We start from the raw sequence: 17,893 nt of genomic DNA, 5'->3' as shown, positions 1-17,893 counted from the left end.
GCCAAGAAGATTATTCTCAGAAAACAATGTCATTGCTCTTGTGGAAGTTTCATTGCAATGTGAGCTCATTTTCTGCATTGATAAATATAATGAAGCATTTGTAGGTATGCTAATCATTTCACAAATATGCCTTGATAAATAGAGATTGAAAGACTTTTAATGGGTATGTTCATGATATTTGGGAACAAAATGAAGTTACATGGGAAAAAAAAAATGGTTGAAAATCAATCAGTTTTGCAGTGTAGCCTAAGGTGGGTTGAAAAGTCATTGGCTTAGCATGACCAGCTAAATACGTGTGATTTAGCTTTTCAGAAGTTTTTTTCTACCTGAAGCCCCAGTTCAAAGGTATGTCTTCATTGAGCAGAACATCACTCAGGCTGCCTTTGGGGCAGTACTCTGTCACGATGGCAACATTTGGCACTTCTATACAACCTCCAATGAATTTGCAGAGATTGGGATGGTCAAGTTCCCTGTGAAAATCAACAGAAATCACAGCACACCAGCAGTTTTCATGGATGTCCCTCCTGCTTTTTGTAGGGTAACTGGAAAACCAAGTGCTTTTTCTCACAATGTAATGAGAAAAGTAAAACAAGCATAAGGAGATTTTGATCTGATGTCAAAACAAAGCTTGAAGAAAGAAGAATATTAATTTACAGTCACATTTGGACAGATCGTAACCCCTATACTGTAAAATGGAACAACATACACTTCTCAAGTTTCACTTCTTACCTAACTTTCTTTACTTCTCTACGTATGGCTTTGGACAGTGTGAATGCTTTCTTCATTATTTTCTTTATGGCCACCATTCTACCATCACTGAAACAGAATGAAATGCTGTTCACAGAGTTGTAGGCCAACATCATAAGCCAAACAGGCTACAAAAATAGATTGGGTATTTTTTCTACAGTGGACAGCTTCATATATCTAGAGATGAGGCACAGAATTTAGGTATGTCCACATGTGGGTGTAAACCAGAATATGAGTACATGACAGGTGACAGGGCCCTGTTTCTATGATAACAGAATTATTAGCATATTCAAGCATCCTTGATGTGTGGATAACTTTTGGAGCATGAGAGTGTTTGAGTGAGTGGCGGCAATCAGATGATGGATTAGCAGCAAAGGAAATGTCAGAGCTAGTAGAACACATACAGGAACATCCCTGCTATCTGTTGCTTCTGTCTACTGTTTTGGAGATCCACTACGGATATTTAACATCCTTTTGTTCTCAACGGGTGAAGCATTCTCAGTGATGAAGCAGCTAAGTTTGATAGACAGTTTTTCTTGGAAGAATGAAGGAATCTAGTGGAGATACGTGCAGGAATTTAAGTGATACCCACCATGTAAACACAGAGTACAAGGTCTGTGGTATAGCAGATGTAGGTGCTTCACCAGTGAGACTAAATGCCCCACTCTTACATTTTTCACCCATGATGACTGTTTCTGACCTTAATTCACATTTGAGGAAGGTGATGATGATGATGAAAATATCATCATTCAGAAAGAAGCAGCAAAAATGCTCAGTGTAGAAGATCTGCGCTGGACACAGAGTCCCATCAATGAAATGGCTGTGATTTTCCAGAACAGTGATCTATACTGAAAAGGCACCTGCTCTTCCAGCTGATGATCCTAAGTAAGCTCCTCTATGCTGCAAAGCACAGATCCTGCCCTCTGTATTCAAATAGTAGTTATTACTTTCATCTTTGCATACATTCCACCCATATCTCCTAATTATATTATTTTTACAGGAAAATTTGCTTTCTGAATAACAGGATATGGCTATACTGTTTGCCTGCCTGTGTAGTTACATGATGTGCATCTTTATAAAGGGATCTAGAAGGGAAATGCTGTGTATCTTCAGTCACATCAGCTGGTTTAAGAACAAGATTTTAATATGTGTTGCTGTACAGGATGCCACTCCTTAGTGTAAAGAACCTAGCTGTGCTCTGCCTGCACTTTTAGAAAAAGGGCTGCATAAAGCCTTGGTTTCAAATATGTTTGAACAGTGAGGGCCATTCATTAACAGAGGCAAGGCATAGCCTTATAACAAGTCCTGAAAAGAACAGGAAAAAATGATAACCAAAACAGAAGCCTCTCATATGAGATAACCACCATCAGCATGTGGTAGAGGAGTCAGATGATGATATTAACTTACTGGATTTGGCCTAGTAAGGGAAATTCAAGATTTTAACTGTCAACAGTAAAGTGTCAAGAACCATAATGCAATATGAAACTATAGCATAGTAGTTACTGCAGTAAATGAGCAATGTATTGACTTACTATCTCCCAGTCTGGGTGAAGTACTGTTTCCTGGACGTGTTAGCAGCCGCCGTGCAGGAGCTCAGAGCAGAGATACAACTAGCACTGGAGCCGCCGTGTACTGGGGGAGCACTCATTGTGCTGCCTGTTGCTGTCCACACTACGCGCTCTAAATGGGATGCGGGATGAGAAAAGGCACCTGAAGGTGTATATTACTTCCAAAGCAGACTAATATAGAGGATTCTCCAGTTCTTTGCTCATCTTGCGTAACGCTTAAGACAGAAAGCCACTGCATGGAATGTGACTGCCCCGTAAGAATGTAAAAAAAAATGACAGAGGTCATTCATTGCCAGGGATTTTTCCCACTAATCCTCAGGTTTTGATGTGAGCTTTGTTTCTGTGTTCTTGGGATGATCAGCTCTTGCTGCTACTTAGAGGATGAGGACAGAACCCAGGGAAACAGAGCAAGCCCTGTGCCATGCTTTAACAAGTCTATTTGGAGCTCCTAGAAGGCTGTGAAGTACAGGGATGTGGGAAGTGATTTTGACACCAGAGGGAAGCCAGAAAAGAACAACAATACAGTCAGATGAAAAAAAAAAAAATCAGTGATCACAACATAATTTTTTTATATTTCTGATGACCAGCTCAAGGTAACAAAATTAACTTCAAAACAAATTTATTGAATTCTGTATCATTCCACCATCTCAAATTAAAATCCATATTTAGCCAATTAGGCTCAGCATTGCTGAAACCTCTTAACTCTCCCTGGTACCAGTGTCCAATAAAGTGTTGCTGAGGAAGCTCAGCATCTCGCCTTGCACAGGACTGCCATGTTCCCACACCACTGTATTATCCATATGCAGTTCAAGATTGCATTGACGTTTGCAGCCTTTCTACAGCATTCCACACAGAAATATTTTAGAGATCCCTATGACAGCTTTGAGTGTAAGAGTGTGAGTTTATTCTTGATATATTTAAGCAGAACAAATTAAATAATATTTATATTCTAGAGAAATTAAGATCTCATTATATCCCTCATCATATTTTTGCAAATCCAGTTTTGCAACTTAGTGAGATTAATTATACAGAAGGATACATGCACTAATGAAACTGTAATTTATTTTGTCCAGGTCCAGAGGTTATCAGTTTTTTTGGGATAGACTTGTCTTTTTTAATTGGCAAATCACCATAAAAAAGAAGGAAACTATTTCAAATAACTATGACATCTAAAATTTCAATGAACAAAAATACCAGTGATAAGTTCACAGAGCTTACAGGGTTGAAATTTTACACTTAAAACACGAAGATGTACTTATGATTGAGATTATTTCTCAAAATTATTAAGGAAACTGATTGTAGTATCAAAGTGACAAGTTCCTAACCTTGTTTGATGCAGGTGAAGTCTATAATCCAGCTTTCATCCCAAAACATCTTCTGTTTCTGATATTGGAACCACTACAAAAATAAACCAAAATAACTCCTGATGTAGCCCTACCATCTTTGAAAGAATCAAGCCAGACCTTTTTTTTTTTAAATATGAAAGTTTAAAAATATCCAAACAAAATCTGATGTTTAAGCATCCATGATATATCTTATGAGCAACATTAGAACCAAAAGTATTAGTAATAGGCTTAGAAGAAGCAGCATCTAATAAGTATCTTAAAAATGGTACATTTTATATTCTAGAATCTAATTGCATGTCATATTTTGCATTAACTACAAACTCTCCATTATTGTCAGTACTTCTTATGCACAATGTTTGCATCTCATCAGCTGAGTGGTTTACATCACCTCACGTTGTGGAACTGGCCTGTGCTATGAAAGTGCATGACAAGAACTCAGTACATCCCAATGCCAAGACAAGGAGCCGTACACCGGAATCACAGTCAACAGAACAGCATTCATACTTTCAACATACATACAATAGAATCAGCCTCCAATCCACAAATGAAGTTGTATTATGTCAAATACTCTCAAATACTCTAGCATAAAGGATACTATGTAGGTATTCTGTGGCTACTTTCTAAGGAAGGCATCGATCTAATAGCTGATTTTCTGTAGAGCTGATATGCATAACTACCATAGAAAGTGTAAACACATGCTTTCAAAAGAGCATTATGCAGCTCTTAAAGCTGCAGTAAATGCCAAAATGTCAAACCAAAGCAGCATTTTACCATCATTATACCATTTTCTATAGGGTGGAATTTAATGTTAGGAATTATGCATTCATCGAGACAGCTAACAGACACTCAGATAGTATGCATGAAACATGGTGTGGAGATTGTGTTGATGTTTTGGTAGAAATTTATGACAAATATAGGGCTTACTGAATCAAAGTCAAGGCACACGATTTACTTAAAAAGATTTCTGAGAAAAGACACCTATATTTTGTATTGTAAAGGTATGACTGAACTAAGACCTATTAGCTAGAAGTGACCACTAAGCCTTCTACAGGCACTGATATAAAAGATAACCTCTTCAATACTTGAATCATTAAAGAAAACATTAACTTCACAGATGGTCCTTTTTACATTATATTAATTACTGAATTGGATAGAAGGATCTTTCCTTTTCACCTATAAAAAAAAAAAAAAATTCCAAAAAGAGGATGCTACTGCAGAAGTTAGCAGGAATAACTATACAGAAATGCAAGAAGAAAAAAATAAACCTCAACATCTACAGAAAAATAGCAGTAATAATAGGTAAATTTGCTACAAAACCTTTAGATAAACCTGTGCATGGCCAAGAAACTCCATTGCTCTTTCTAAAATGCCAGTTGTTTAGAACTGTCTGAACTTCTTATCTGTCAAATTATACTTTTCTACCAGATCATATAATTTTACAGGAGAGTAACTATAGACATTATCACAACTGCCCTGTGGATTATAAATGCTCAAATAATTTTCAACAATACTTCTGTTCCTAACTCACAAAGCCACACAGAGAGAAACAGAAAAGAGAAAAAAAACCAATTGTGATTCAGGCCTCCTGAAGCACCTTACTCAGTGGGCCCATCAGCTTTCTCCTGCTCGTTCCCTCTCAGTGCACTTGCCTACCTCAGATGCTCATTGCAACTGCAGTACAAAATGGAAAGAGAAGGAGCCCCTGAGGAAAGAGGAGACTATAAACTTATAGGCCAAAATCCAAATAAATTTTGTGCTGTGTACATAGTTATTATAATGATTACACAACTGCCATATTCACCAGATAAATCCTTGTTATGAAATTCAGAAATGTAATTCTTTAAGATTCAGACACAGAAGGAATGTAGATCCTCTTTCCGAGAAGCATGGTGAAGTAATAAGCCATAAGAGCATGCTGTCTCCTCTATATAGACATTTTCACTCAAATGTATCCAAAAGTACTTCTCTCATACTCATACACTCCTCTCTCCTCATTCCCTTTTTGTTTTCCCATCGTGAGTCAGTTATAATTGATAACTGTTATGCCAAATTAATCACTTTGAACCAAATTGGTTCAGTTACACTAAAAAAAATAGCCTAGTAAAAAGAACCAACCAACCAACCAACCAAAACAAAACAAAACAAGAAAAAAAAAACAACAAACCTAAACAGAAAAATAAGGAAGTTACTCTTCTTGTTATTTCTTTTGAGAACATCACAAGTCAAATGTTTTCCATTACAAATTGCAGTTGAGCTCTGAGATTTAATGGCCTCTGATGGAGCTAATCCCTTTATGAATTAATTTGTTTTCAAATTTGTTTCTACTTCTGGCCTCCGTTCTACTTCTGGTCTCCACAGGATTTTGACACAGTTCATTTCAGAATAGAGTTTTATTCTAAATTAAAAGTATTCTTACTTTACTGGCACCTCCTAGTTCCCATGTTGTGAAAAAGCTCTTCTTCTTTTACCATTATATATCTATCCCCCTGATATATTCTTCTTCAGTCTTCTCTCTTACAGGATGAAAATTTCTAGCCCAATGAGCTTCCCCTCATAAAGAAGCAAAAGAAAGTTTGTTTCCCTTCTTTCTGCTTTCTTCTACAGAACACAAGTTCTATATGCAGAAGAAAATAATTCTCTCTACTAAGAAAGCACTCCACTCTAATCAACCAAATCATAGAGAATGGATAAAGAAGAGGACAGAAAGGATACTTACCATGACTGTCAAAATGGAGCCAGTGCAGACTAAACATATTGGTAAGGCAATTGCTATCCTGGCATCAGCAGACAGAGGGCATTCCCCACAATCTGCTGGACAGATAGAGCAGCCTTCTTCTTCCTCACAGACGCCATCTCCACAGACTGATTAGGAAAGAAACATGTATCAGAATATTTTAAGGGAGTTTCATCCATCCACAAAGTTGTGTTCATATTTAAACACAGCTTGAGTTGTTGAGATGAGAAACCTCAGTGTACCAGAAAGAATACATTTTGGAGAATCCAGAGACAGCATCTCAGCAGTTGAAAGAATAATCTGAATTTTTCAAGTGATACAGAATCTCTCTGATCAGATTAAATTCTTAATAATGTCAGAGCCTTTCACATGTTTTGTGCATAAATCACATCATCACTATTCTTTTTCTCACCATCCATCTGTTGTTTTGTTTTTGTTTTTGTTTTTTTGTTTTGTTTTCCTGAGACTTAATGTTCCTCAAGGCAAGGCATTGTCTTTTGTATTATTTGTACTTTATTCAGCCCTTGAGATCCACAGAAGCAGTGGCCCTTCGTCAGCAGCAGCAGAAAGCACTAGGTACTACAGAACGAAACTTTGCAACCTATACTGCAAGGATTTCTTTTTCTTCAAGGACTTGTGAAATTTATCAGCAGTACCAAATGTGATTTAAAACAAAAGCCCTAAAGGACAAAAATCTTTCTCCCATGTCCTGAATGGAGTTTCAATTTTACCTCTATGACTAAACTAATGTGCTGTACTTCAGCCTTCTGAGACAAGCTGACAACATTTTTCTGTCACTATGTAATATATTATTTTTTTTTAAAAGCCTCAACAAAACAAAACAAAACCCGGTGTTAAAAAAAAATTTCTGCCTCAGTCCATTTAACTCCAGTGTTATTACCAGGATAATCACAGAAGTCACCTCCTGCCTCAGGGGCAGAGCTTGCATTTTAAATTTTTTTTCTGAAAAAATGGAGGCTTTCTGGAAAACTTAGCTGCAGCTCTCTTGAGATTAATAGCAAATTCTATAGTTAAATACTTCCATCTACATTGGGGTTGCTTTGGTTCTTTGTTTTTCTTTTTTCCATAATATTGGGAAATATATTCCCAAAATTCCAGAAGAGCAGCCAAGAAGAGTACTGTGATGACATTCCTATTTTGCAAAGTATTTTTCTTCATGTTGTGTGGTTTAATTTATTAAATAAGCCTCTTTAAAAATGTTACATAGGTAACAGAATTGTTATGGTTATTTCTGCTTCCTTGCACACAGCTATATTAAAGTAAATGAAAGACTGATGTTTTTGAGAGCAATTGAATTTTAATGTGAACTAGAGAACCAAGATGGGTTTCTACCTTTCCAATATGCTAAGGCAAGTTTGCTTCCCTTCAGATTGAAAAGTGTCCAGATCTTTACAACATACTAGCTGAAAGAATATTTTTGTATCCCCATCATAGAATCATAGAATTGTTTCAGTTGGAAAAGACTTTTAAGGCCACCGAGTCCAACAATCAACCCAACACTAACAAGCCCAACACTAAAATGTCTCCCTCAGCCCCTCTTCTACATGTCTTTTAAATCCCTCCAGGGATGGTGGCTCCACCACTTCCCTGGGCAGCCTGTTCCATTGTTTAACAACCCTTTCAGTGAAGAATCTTTTCCTAATATCCAACCTAAACCCCCCTGGCACAACTTGAGGTCATTTCATCTTGTCCTATCACTTGTTATTTGGAAGAAGAGACTGACTCCACCTCTCAACACCCTCCTTTCAGGCAGTTGTAGAGAGCGTTAAGGTTTCACCTGAACCTCCTCTTCTCTGCGCTAAACAGCCTCAGGTCTCTCCGCTGCTCCTCATACGATTTGGTTTTGACACCCTTCAGAAACCTTGTTCACCTTCTGTAGATGCACTTGAGCACCTCAGCATCTTTGTGATAGTGAGTGGCTCTTCTGCTGATCACTTGCCTGAGTAGGAAGGATATTGTTATTAATGGGCAACACATGAGCCAGATTCCTCCCTCTGGTCTCAGATCATATGCAAGAGATCCAAGGTGGCCTGCCACTGGAGGAATGAATAGACCAATGTATTGTACCTACCAAGGTAAACATCTACAGCCTTTCCCTCATCCACTAAGCAGGTCACCTTGTCATAGAAGGAGATCAAGTTAGTCAAGAAGGACTGCAGATGAGCCTTGTAGTACCTGAAGCCATTGGGTCATGGCATTTGACATTACCTATTTGACAAGAGTGCCCTTCCTACTGTTCTAGATGCATTCATTGGTAGAAGCTCAAACAATTTTTCAGATGTTCATTGTAAGAAGTAATTTAGGAAGGCTTGTGTATTTTCAGTGATAAGCGTGGGTAGGAGTCCCTTTTGCTGTTGGTAGCTATGAATGATAAAAGCGTTGAGATATGCAGTCAATAAATAATTCCATCACATCTTCATTTTATATCATACCTACTGCAGGAAGGACTGTGGTTTTTGCTTCCAGAGCAACTTGCATTCTCCCAACTCTGATGTGTGCGATGAGAGAAGTCACACCCACATGAACTAAAACAACCTGCCAAACAAGTGAACAAAGCAGCAAGCATCAAAACTTTACTTGCACACAGTAGCTACGATTATAACAATTGTCTAATTGTGGTGTCTTGCGAAAGAATGTGTGCATTTTTTCAGAATTGGGAAGGACAGATGTCCTTGACTGGGGAGAAGAACAGAAGGAGGAGAGACAACTCCTGTGGGAAAGGCAGGTCTGATGCCCCCCCAGTGTGTATTCTTTTCGTGAAGCAAGACTATCAGTCTATGCATTCTGCCATGTTTGCATGACCTGTCACTTCTGGCTGGGTAGAAGCTGCCTAATGGCCATATTAACCTGAAATACAATCCAGTCAGTAGTGCAATATATTGTTAGTGTGAACCTCAGATGGACAGATTAGACTATTGTCTTCCCTCTCATCCCTACTACTTTTTCTAAGTACCTAAGAAGTAGTACTGTGAAAAGCTGTTACTTCCAAGTTAAGTAAGCTGGGAATTGCTCATTCTCAGCCATAGATCCATCACTTGCTTACACACATAACACTGACAAATAAATGAGATGGGGAACACACACATGAACTGCACTAAACCACTGGCAAGTGAGCTCTCAAATGAGCAAACCAGTTAAAATCTTACACACAATAAGTGTACCTTACCTTGGCAGTCCAGTTTCTTTGGCTCATTTTGCCAGCTGTAGACAAAGTGTGAGTGAAGATCTGGCCATCATCTGGGATCCACGGACCACATATTCCTCCTCTACCCTTTATCAGACATACTGGTTATGTCAGTATACCCAGACACATTCAAAATTCTGTCTTCTCCTTTTTTACTTTCTTAAAACAACTTGTGTTCTCTAACAGCAAATAAAGTGGTATTTTATAAACAAATCTATTAAAATGCCAAAGCACAAGCAACATTGTTCTATGGTAAAATAAAAGATGAAAGAAGCAATTATTCCTATACTGAGTTAAAAACTCACAAATGTTATTTTTTAAAATACATGAGCCAAACTCTTGTCTTAGCTTGTAACTACAGTAATTCTATGAAACTAATACATTTCTTAAGGATTTACTTCAGGAATAATATCCCACTTGGATTTTATCACAGTTTCACTTTTGATACAGCCTTTTTTTATTATAATTTAGTGAGGAAGGAAGGCATCTCTTCTGTTCCTGCTTGCAGATTATTCACATAATTTCTCTGTAAAGCTGTGTAAGATGTAAACCTATTAAGATGTAAACCTCTCAGCAACTGCAACCATAGATTATTATTTTGTCTGCCTGAAGATTTTGTTTTGTTTTCTATTGTTTGAAAGGATTATCTGTCTCCTAACCTCAGATATTTCTTCAGGCACTTCTTTCAATGTACTGTAAGACAGAAATTGAATAAAAAGAAATGGGGTTCATGATAACCAAGATAAAAACTTATAAAAGTCATGACAGTGAAAAAAAAAGTCTCCTCTCAAATAATGGAAAATATCTGTTTTGAACTGTATGAGTGAAACTCATGGCCTTCTTGCTATATGACAGCCAACTTGCTTATTTTTAACTGAAATATTTACAGTATTACAGGAAAACTAGGTAATGCATATTGACTACATGCTTTCACCTTTTCCACACTTTAAATTCAAGCAGAACTAACTGTGAAAGTAAGAAATAATGGAGGTTCACTGCAGTGGTGGAATGTTAAGTTCGCTACTATGGTTCTAGACAAAAGTTTTGATGTGATGGTTCCAGCAGGGATTCCTCCTTTAAACCAAAGTTCTGGCAACAGCTAAGGCACCAATTTATAAAACAGCTCCTTAAGAAGGGACTGCCAAGAAGTAAGCTAGAGCTTTTGTGGAGACATTAAGCTCTCACTCAGAAGGATACATAAAAAGCTGCAAGTCGTGTGGACTAGGTTTTCTGTTACACTATCTGTGACTACAAAGAATGTATCAGATTGCCAGAAGGGAGATCAACTAGGAAGAATGTGCAACTACCTGAAGGTTATTATGCAGGGTAAGACTTACCTTACAGATTAAAAAAAAAAAAAAAAGGGAAAAGAAAAAAAAAATCCAAACAAACCAACCACACCCCAAAAGATGTCCCAGACTGTACGGTTAGAGTCACAACTTTAAATATTGACACAAAGAGGAACAGGCTCTTATAATGAGCCAAGCCGACAAGTTAAGAATGGATCCTGCTCACACTGCACAAATTAATTTTCTTACCCTGTATTTGGATTCATTTTTTTGCTCTGATCTAACACAGAAAAATCATTCCATCACAGGACATGTATATGCAGGCTTCAGTTCTGTAAGTCACAGCCAGTGATACCTCACTCACCTTCAATAATGCAAGGAAATCTTATTCAGGGTCGTTCTATAAGCTGCAGAGACAGTAACACAAGAATTTGCCCTTTTTGCTTTAGATGAAATGATCTGTCTGTCTGTGTCTGTTGAATCTACAGAGATCTGAGTCAAGTGACTTGACACTTAAACATAATGAGAGATTCTGAACACTGCCTTTTCCAAAAAGACAGCCATTTGCTTTGCAGCCTCAGCATCCAGCGCAAAAGACTTCAGAACTGACAGATATCCCCAGAGTGGTTTTAGTGAACTACAGGTTTGGTCTAACTGTAATCACAGAAAGACTGTATAAATTTAAACCTCATAACTACAATGGTGTGTCATCCAGTAGCAAGAACAGAAGATGCTGCACCATTATACTAACCATGAAGGCCAAAGGACAGGAGTGAATGTTGGCATGGTGGACACAGCAGTTTTCCCCATTGGCATCTTTCCAGTTGGCAGGACATTCATGCTCCTCACAGAACTCCTTTGCAGCAGTAGCATTGCTAGCCAAGCAGCAGAGAGAGAGAGCAAGTTTTATATTCAATCCTCATTTCTCAAAATTGCAAGAACATGAAAGCCAGCATTTTATCCTGCACAGAAAAATGAGCAGCAAAAACATGTGCAGTGAAATAAACACTGTTACACCATTTCTCTATCTCATTTTGCTTCTAGGTGAAGTGCTTCTTTAAAAGTCTGACACCGAAAAAACAAAAACAAAACACAAAACCAAACAAAACCCATCAGTGAAGATTGCTGTCAACTGCCACGCAGTGGGGGCTTCTGGCCGAAACTGTGCTAGAAGCAGGATTCAGTTTCCACTTCTTCCCCCGGACCGACTTCATGACCAGATGGGATTACTTGGCACTGCTACATCTGACACAGAAGAAGAAACCATTACTCTGCTTCCACTATCAGAAATATGTGTCCTGGCTACTTTCATTCTCAGTGTTTTCCATTATATACCTTCATCTATGCATGTGATTCATACATATAACTCAGCTCCAGTCTTTGTTCCACAATGGAAACAGCCAAGGAAAATAATTATATTGGACAGTAATATCAAATACAATTTCTAAAAACAAAAAATTCAGAGCAAAAAGTGGACTTTATGGGCACACTGTGTGATGCAGCACTTTTTCTCAGTTTCTTCTTATACTTTTGGTTAGCTATTACCCTAATAAATTGGGCTTTTAAATAAGGTAAGATTCTCAAACCTGGTTTACTCAGTAGATGTAGCCAGACTTAGTTGTAGGGTTTAGTTTAAATGTTGCAAATTTGTGATGGAACTCTATAAAGCAATGACACAACATCTGGATTTTGTTATTGGTTTGGTTTTAGTGAAAGCAGAACTAGCCAGTAATGAGCAGATTTAATACAGAATATGTTATAAGAAATAAACACAAACATAGGGGAACAGCTTAACATTGATTGTGTTCATGGCCAGATTTACAAAGGCATAGATGTACCTGAAATCTAAGATGAGCAAAATTGCCTCTCTCTACGATATCTAAACAGATAAAATATTAAAATCCATTGGTCTTTGAGCCCATATTGGGAGTTTAAAAAAAAATACTTAAGCAAGTTGGTACCTAATTCAGCCACCTATTTGACTTTATGGTTGCTTTTAAAAATGTATCCTGTATTCCTTGGTTCTTATTCAATATCTTCATTGTGGTTTCACCAAATTATGCTGGTGCCTATATGTTGACTTGCCAGTCTCAGCTGTAGTTGTCAGGCACTGTAAGCTTAAGAGTCAACCAGATAGTCTTCTAGCTAAAATCAGGTGCAAATTTGTTCCCATTGAAAAACTTCATCATAGATTTCTCTCTTTTAAAATACTTGCCATCTGTGTCTATGCAGAAGAACAGAAGTTTCCAAATTCTTTACTGATTTAAGGGACTGGGTCTCCCTGGAAAGACTAGAAAACCAGATTAATTTCCAAGCAGTGAAAAACCTGCTTTATAGTTAAGTTCTTAGAACTACTACTAGCTATAAATTTTAGAAAATCTGAAAAACATATTTAGCAAAACTGTGACTAAAGCACACAGATGATCAAAATACCATATCAACTTTTTTTTTTTCCATTGCAAATGGGTTATAGGTGATTTTTTAAGGTGAAAAAAAATACCTCCAGATAACAGCTTTTACAGTCTGAACTTTGCAATGTGAACACTCAGACTGGCAGAGAAAAATGTGAGGTTTTCCATAAACAACTGTTGCACTAACCAGGTACAGCACAGCAAGTGGGGAAATACAGCTTCAGCCTCTGTCCAAGGCATTGCTGCATAAAAATGGAGAACTGTTGAGTACAGACAAAAGCGTAAAATCAAGGTGTATTAGCCTTTTAGAGGTCTGGAGTTGTACACATGAACATTCTATATTTAACTTCTGTTTTCCACAGCTGCCAACACAGTCTCTGAGCTGATATATAAGCTTTTGACTTTTGATTTCAGTGCCACAGAAATTAAAAGAAGTTAATTACTGAATTCAGTCGATTCAGGCTTGGGTTAGCCTCTTCTTCATATCCATGTTGTGCACTGCAAAGACACTTAGGAGTAAAATGAGTATAAGACACAGTTAGTCTGAGACTTGTGCGTAAACTTGAGTTGTAAATTCCTTGTGTAGAAAAGACAAGAAGTGATGTTCAGAGTTGCACAGAGACAGTGATGCAGATACAGGGTGACGTGCTCTATCCTTGATCATGTGGGCAAGCATGCTCTGATGGTTGCTCTGACAGCAGAACCATTGCAGAGAAGTATCAGGGCAATCAGAGCTACAAGGGGCCTCAAAAGATGCAAGGAATTCATCAGGAGCCCCAGACTACATGTTCCAATTATGTTACCGGAAACACACACTCAGAATCCAAATATACTCATGACCATGAAAGTATTGTTATAGGAAGTAATACCTGTGAGAAAGGATTCCATTCTGCACTGCATATTGATAAAAGCTGTCTGAAGCAAAGACTGTGTAGGTCACGTTGAAGAATTCCCCACTCACAGCCTTTTCTGGAGGCCTTTGCACCCATGCCATTTCCAGCCCTAGAAACAACACAATCGTGGGCCAACATATTTGCTATACTGTTCTATTTTACAGAAGCATAAAAATGTAAAATGTTCTCTATAGTGATTTTCATCTGTTGTTCCCATTGCTTTTTATAAGCCTCAATCATTTATTTTAGTGGCTGTATAGGTAAACACAAACGCACATTAATTGAACAATTCTGATACTTGCTTAGAAATGATCAAACAATTGGAGAAATCTAAAAAAAAAAAATATCTAGTAATATTATCTAAAGTAACTTTGCTCCCAAAATAATGCAGTGCTGCTTGTCCTGATATATTCGCTTTCCTCTTTGATCAGGCAGATAAAAATTTCTCTTCCTTCTTGGCTGCTTTCACTGAGGCACAGCTCATTAGAGAAGAAGAAGAGACAACTCTAGCACACATGAAATTCAGTCAAACCCCTTAATCTCATGAGACATAAATTACATATACTAATTACTACATACTTAAGAAAGTATTCTGATTTTATAAACCCACAACGCATCTAAAGTGGAAACAGTGGAAAGACAGCTACGCAAATATTTCTACTTTTCCATTTCCACACTTTTAATGGGAAAGACAATTTATCCCAGTCATCTCTCTTGTACCTAGGACACCATATTAACTGCTTTGAACCTGGGAATGAAGTGAGATAAGAGGTGGGTAAAGTTTTTAATTCATATTCTTACCACTATCAAAATCTTCCTACTTCATTCACCTATCTCTTTCTATATTGTTGGATGAAGGTTTTAATTCACACCACATAAAATTAGTTATCTCATGCAAGTGTGTAGCTCTATGTTTGTCAGAAAGTCTTAAATCCCTTTTGCAGATGAGGCGTAAACCTGCCCTTCAAGAGATCCTCATTGTTTTGTTGTTATTGTTTAATGAGATTTCTTTTTATCACACCAGAGTTGTTTCTACAACTGTATTATTCATTTGCGCAATTAGCAAAACTGCTTTTTTAACCCTAAATATAATTCCCTTTGAGATATAAGGAAGCAACTTGTAAAATAACCTCTTCATTTCACATCTACTTTGAAAAGTAAAGTAATTTAAAAATGCTAACACTAAGAGAGAAACTACAACACAAAGATTTACAAAAAAAAAACACTACTGTGATTTTCACTAAAAGGTAAGAGAGCTGAGCTTCAGAGATGTGTGAGAACAAAGGCAGAAGGTCAGCATAAATTTCAGTTAAATTACTTTCTGCTTCCCTTTAAAGGTCTCACAAAGATAAACAAATCTCTTCTACCAATGACAGATACTCACACATCTAAATGCTTTGAAGATCTTACGTTAAATCCACAGCAATGAGGCTCAGCATACACCTCTTGCTTTGTTTTTAGCAGTGCCCAGAAGGTGACAAAGAAGAAACACAGAGAAAGGCAGGATAGAGCTTGGAGTTCATACTAAAACTGGTTGTAAAGGTCATATGTTAATTGAGCAACCTTTCCCTTGCACTCAGTTCACGCTTTGATTATTAGTAAGAACAGCTTTAAACAAGTAATCTGTTCTGATAAATAGTTGTTCCAAAGTTAAACCAATCATTAATTTATACAGGGATAAAAGTCTTAGCTGTCAATCATCTAGACAGTCTTTGAATTTCAGTGTTCCAATAGAACTCTTCGGAAAACGTTTAATTGCAACGTTGAGTTCAGAGTGTGAGCTGCCAGTATATTTCTTGGAGTGTTTTATCAGTATTACTTTCTCAGGTGTTTGTGTTTTTTTTTTTTTTTTTTTTTTTTTCTAAAAACCCTATTGAAACACATTGCCTCTGGTCTTATTTTTTAAAACATAAAAAAACCTGATCCCTTACATCAGAGTTACTGAGTCACAAAATCACACAAGAAAACTGAAGGCATCTCTGGAAATCATTTGGTCCAAGCCTGTGTTGCTCAAGGCACAGTCACCTAAAGCAGGTTGTGCTAGATTTTGTCTAGTTAGGTTTTGAAAATCTCCAAATGATGGAGAAACCGCAACCTTTCTGGGCAGTCTGTTCTACTGTTTGATCACTCTTACAGTACATAATATTTTTCTTCTATTTAAATAGAATTTCCCATATGTACTTGCTTTTTAATTGTTTTTCAATCTCAACTTCCAGCTTAAAAAAAAATCTATTTTTTATTATCTCATCATGTAAATTAATTTTTGAAACTGATCAGAACAAGTGGTTAAAGAGATCTAAGATCTCCAATCTCCAAGCAAAATTTTAAGTACTTATGGTCCACAGTTTTGAGCAAAGTGGAAAAGCATGATGCATAGAATCAATGATTTTGCTTACTGGCTGGAGGACTTAAACACAGTCCACTTCTGAACAGACACTACAAAATTTCAGGAATGATGCAATAGAATTTGCTGCAATGCAGACTAGCCTGCCTGCTTAGTTTGGATTAAGATGCATTTGGTTTTTTAATGAGAAATAAAATGTTTTCGGTTTCTTTCTGGGGGAAGGGATTCAGCTGTTGCTATTACTTTTTCTTTTGGAACTAATAAATGTTGAACAAATTATTGCTTTGAAAAAAATCTTTTGATCATTTCGGTCACTTTATTTCTCTAGGAAGAGAGGTTATCACTGACTTGGATGCTTCCACCATGCACAACATTTGTCATGAGTTAGATATCATTCTGAGTACTTCAATTTTGGGTTTTAAACCCTGCCCCCAGCAGAAGATGATCTCTCTTGAGCAGCTTTAGGACTCACTCACCTCCACAGTCCAGCATGTTATGCTCATCTGGTTTTTCCAGGGGCCAACAGTCATAGTCTTTGTTATCTAAATCATGCCACCCCCCCCCCCAAAAATCCCCCCTGCCATAAAAAAAAAAGTGCATATAAGCAGACTCCAAAAACAACAGTATGGGAACAAGGCAAGGATGAGTCCCATCTCCAGAGCTTGTATTTCTTCTAAAAGAAATCAAACCAAATGCAGACACACAGACTGGTATATCCAGAAGGAGCAAAAAATGATAGCTTCCTGGGGGCATACAAACTTGATCAGTATATCGTTTTGTTTTATCCAGAAATTAGCAAGAAACAATGAGGACTTAACTAATCCTTCTCTTGCAGAAGATTTTCTCTACAAAAGCAGTTAGTTCCAAGACCATATGCAGAAATACAGTAAATGTAAAGAGGTCTTTTGTTCACTTTTAAAATGGCACTCCTTCTGCTCCAAACCGCCTAGCTTCTTTTAATCATTTACACCTAAACTCTTTGAACAAGTCATTTTTGTTATACCTTTACTAACACAACTGTTAATTATAGAAATGTTAAAATATATAATTATAGATAATATTAAAATAGCATAAGCCTATTACAGGTAGAATACAACATCATACTGAACTGAAACACTAGCAGAATATACAATACACCTGCATATATATTATACATTATAATAGATATATTAATCATGTATTAAAAGATATACTCCAGGGTATATATGAACAGAACATGTTACAATAATGCACCCTGGTCTTGTTTCACTTCTGGCAGGAGGTAATAGCTTTTAAATCTGCTATCATTTTTCTATATATTATTAGAAGATAATCTTCTGCTGGATGATACAATTGCTTACCACAGTATTCATGGTA

At 37.1% G+C, this 17,893-nt stretch overlaps 1 protein-coding gene across 1 annotated transcript in view; it reads right to left on the bottom strand.

The window, feature by feature from the left end:
- The window catches only part of LOC103779226 (atrial natriuretic peptide receptor 1-like), a gene marked incomplete at its 5' end in the record, with an annotated part of 32,405 nt that extends 15,316 nt beyond the window's left edge, over nucleotides 1–17,089 (bottom strand). The window contains 10 exons of the mRNA XM_008946849.1: nucleotides 327–470; nucleotides 730–816; nucleotides 2,280–2,427; nucleotides 3,641–3,713; nucleotides 6,378–6,523; nucleotides 8,849–8,951; nucleotides 9,583–9,687; nucleotides 11,641–11,764; nucleotides 14,170–14,302; nucleotides 17,014–17,089. Coding sequence (XP_008945097.1) covers nucleotides 327–470; nucleotides 730–816; nucleotides 2,280–2,427; nucleotides 3,641–3,713; nucleotides 6,378–6,523; nucleotides 8,849–8,951; nucleotides 9,583–9,687; nucleotides 11,641–11,764; nucleotides 14,170–14,302; nucleotides 17,014–17,089 — 1,139 coding nt within the window. The remainder of the gene's footprint in view (nucleotides 1–326; nucleotides 471–729; nucleotides 817–2,279; nucleotides 2,428–3,640; nucleotides 3,714–6,377; nucleotides 6,524–8,848; nucleotides 8,952–9,582; nucleotides 9,688–11,640; nucleotides 11,765–14,169; nucleotides 14,303–17,013) is intronic.
- Between the last annotated feature and the right edge of the window lie 804 nt (nucleotides 17,090–17,893).

The sequence above is a fragment of the Merops nubicus genome, unplaced genomic scaffold, assembly GCF_000691845.1.
Source record: "Merops nubicus isolate BGI_N331 unplaced genomic scaffold, ASM69184v1 scaffold9459, whole genome shotgun sequence".
NCBI classification, from domain to species: Eukaryota; Metazoa; Chordata; class Aves; order Coraciiformes; family Meropidae; genus Merops; species Merops nubicus.
The sequence above is the reverse complement of the archived record's forward strand: the minus strand, read 5'-3'. Positions and strand labels throughout refer to the sequence as shown.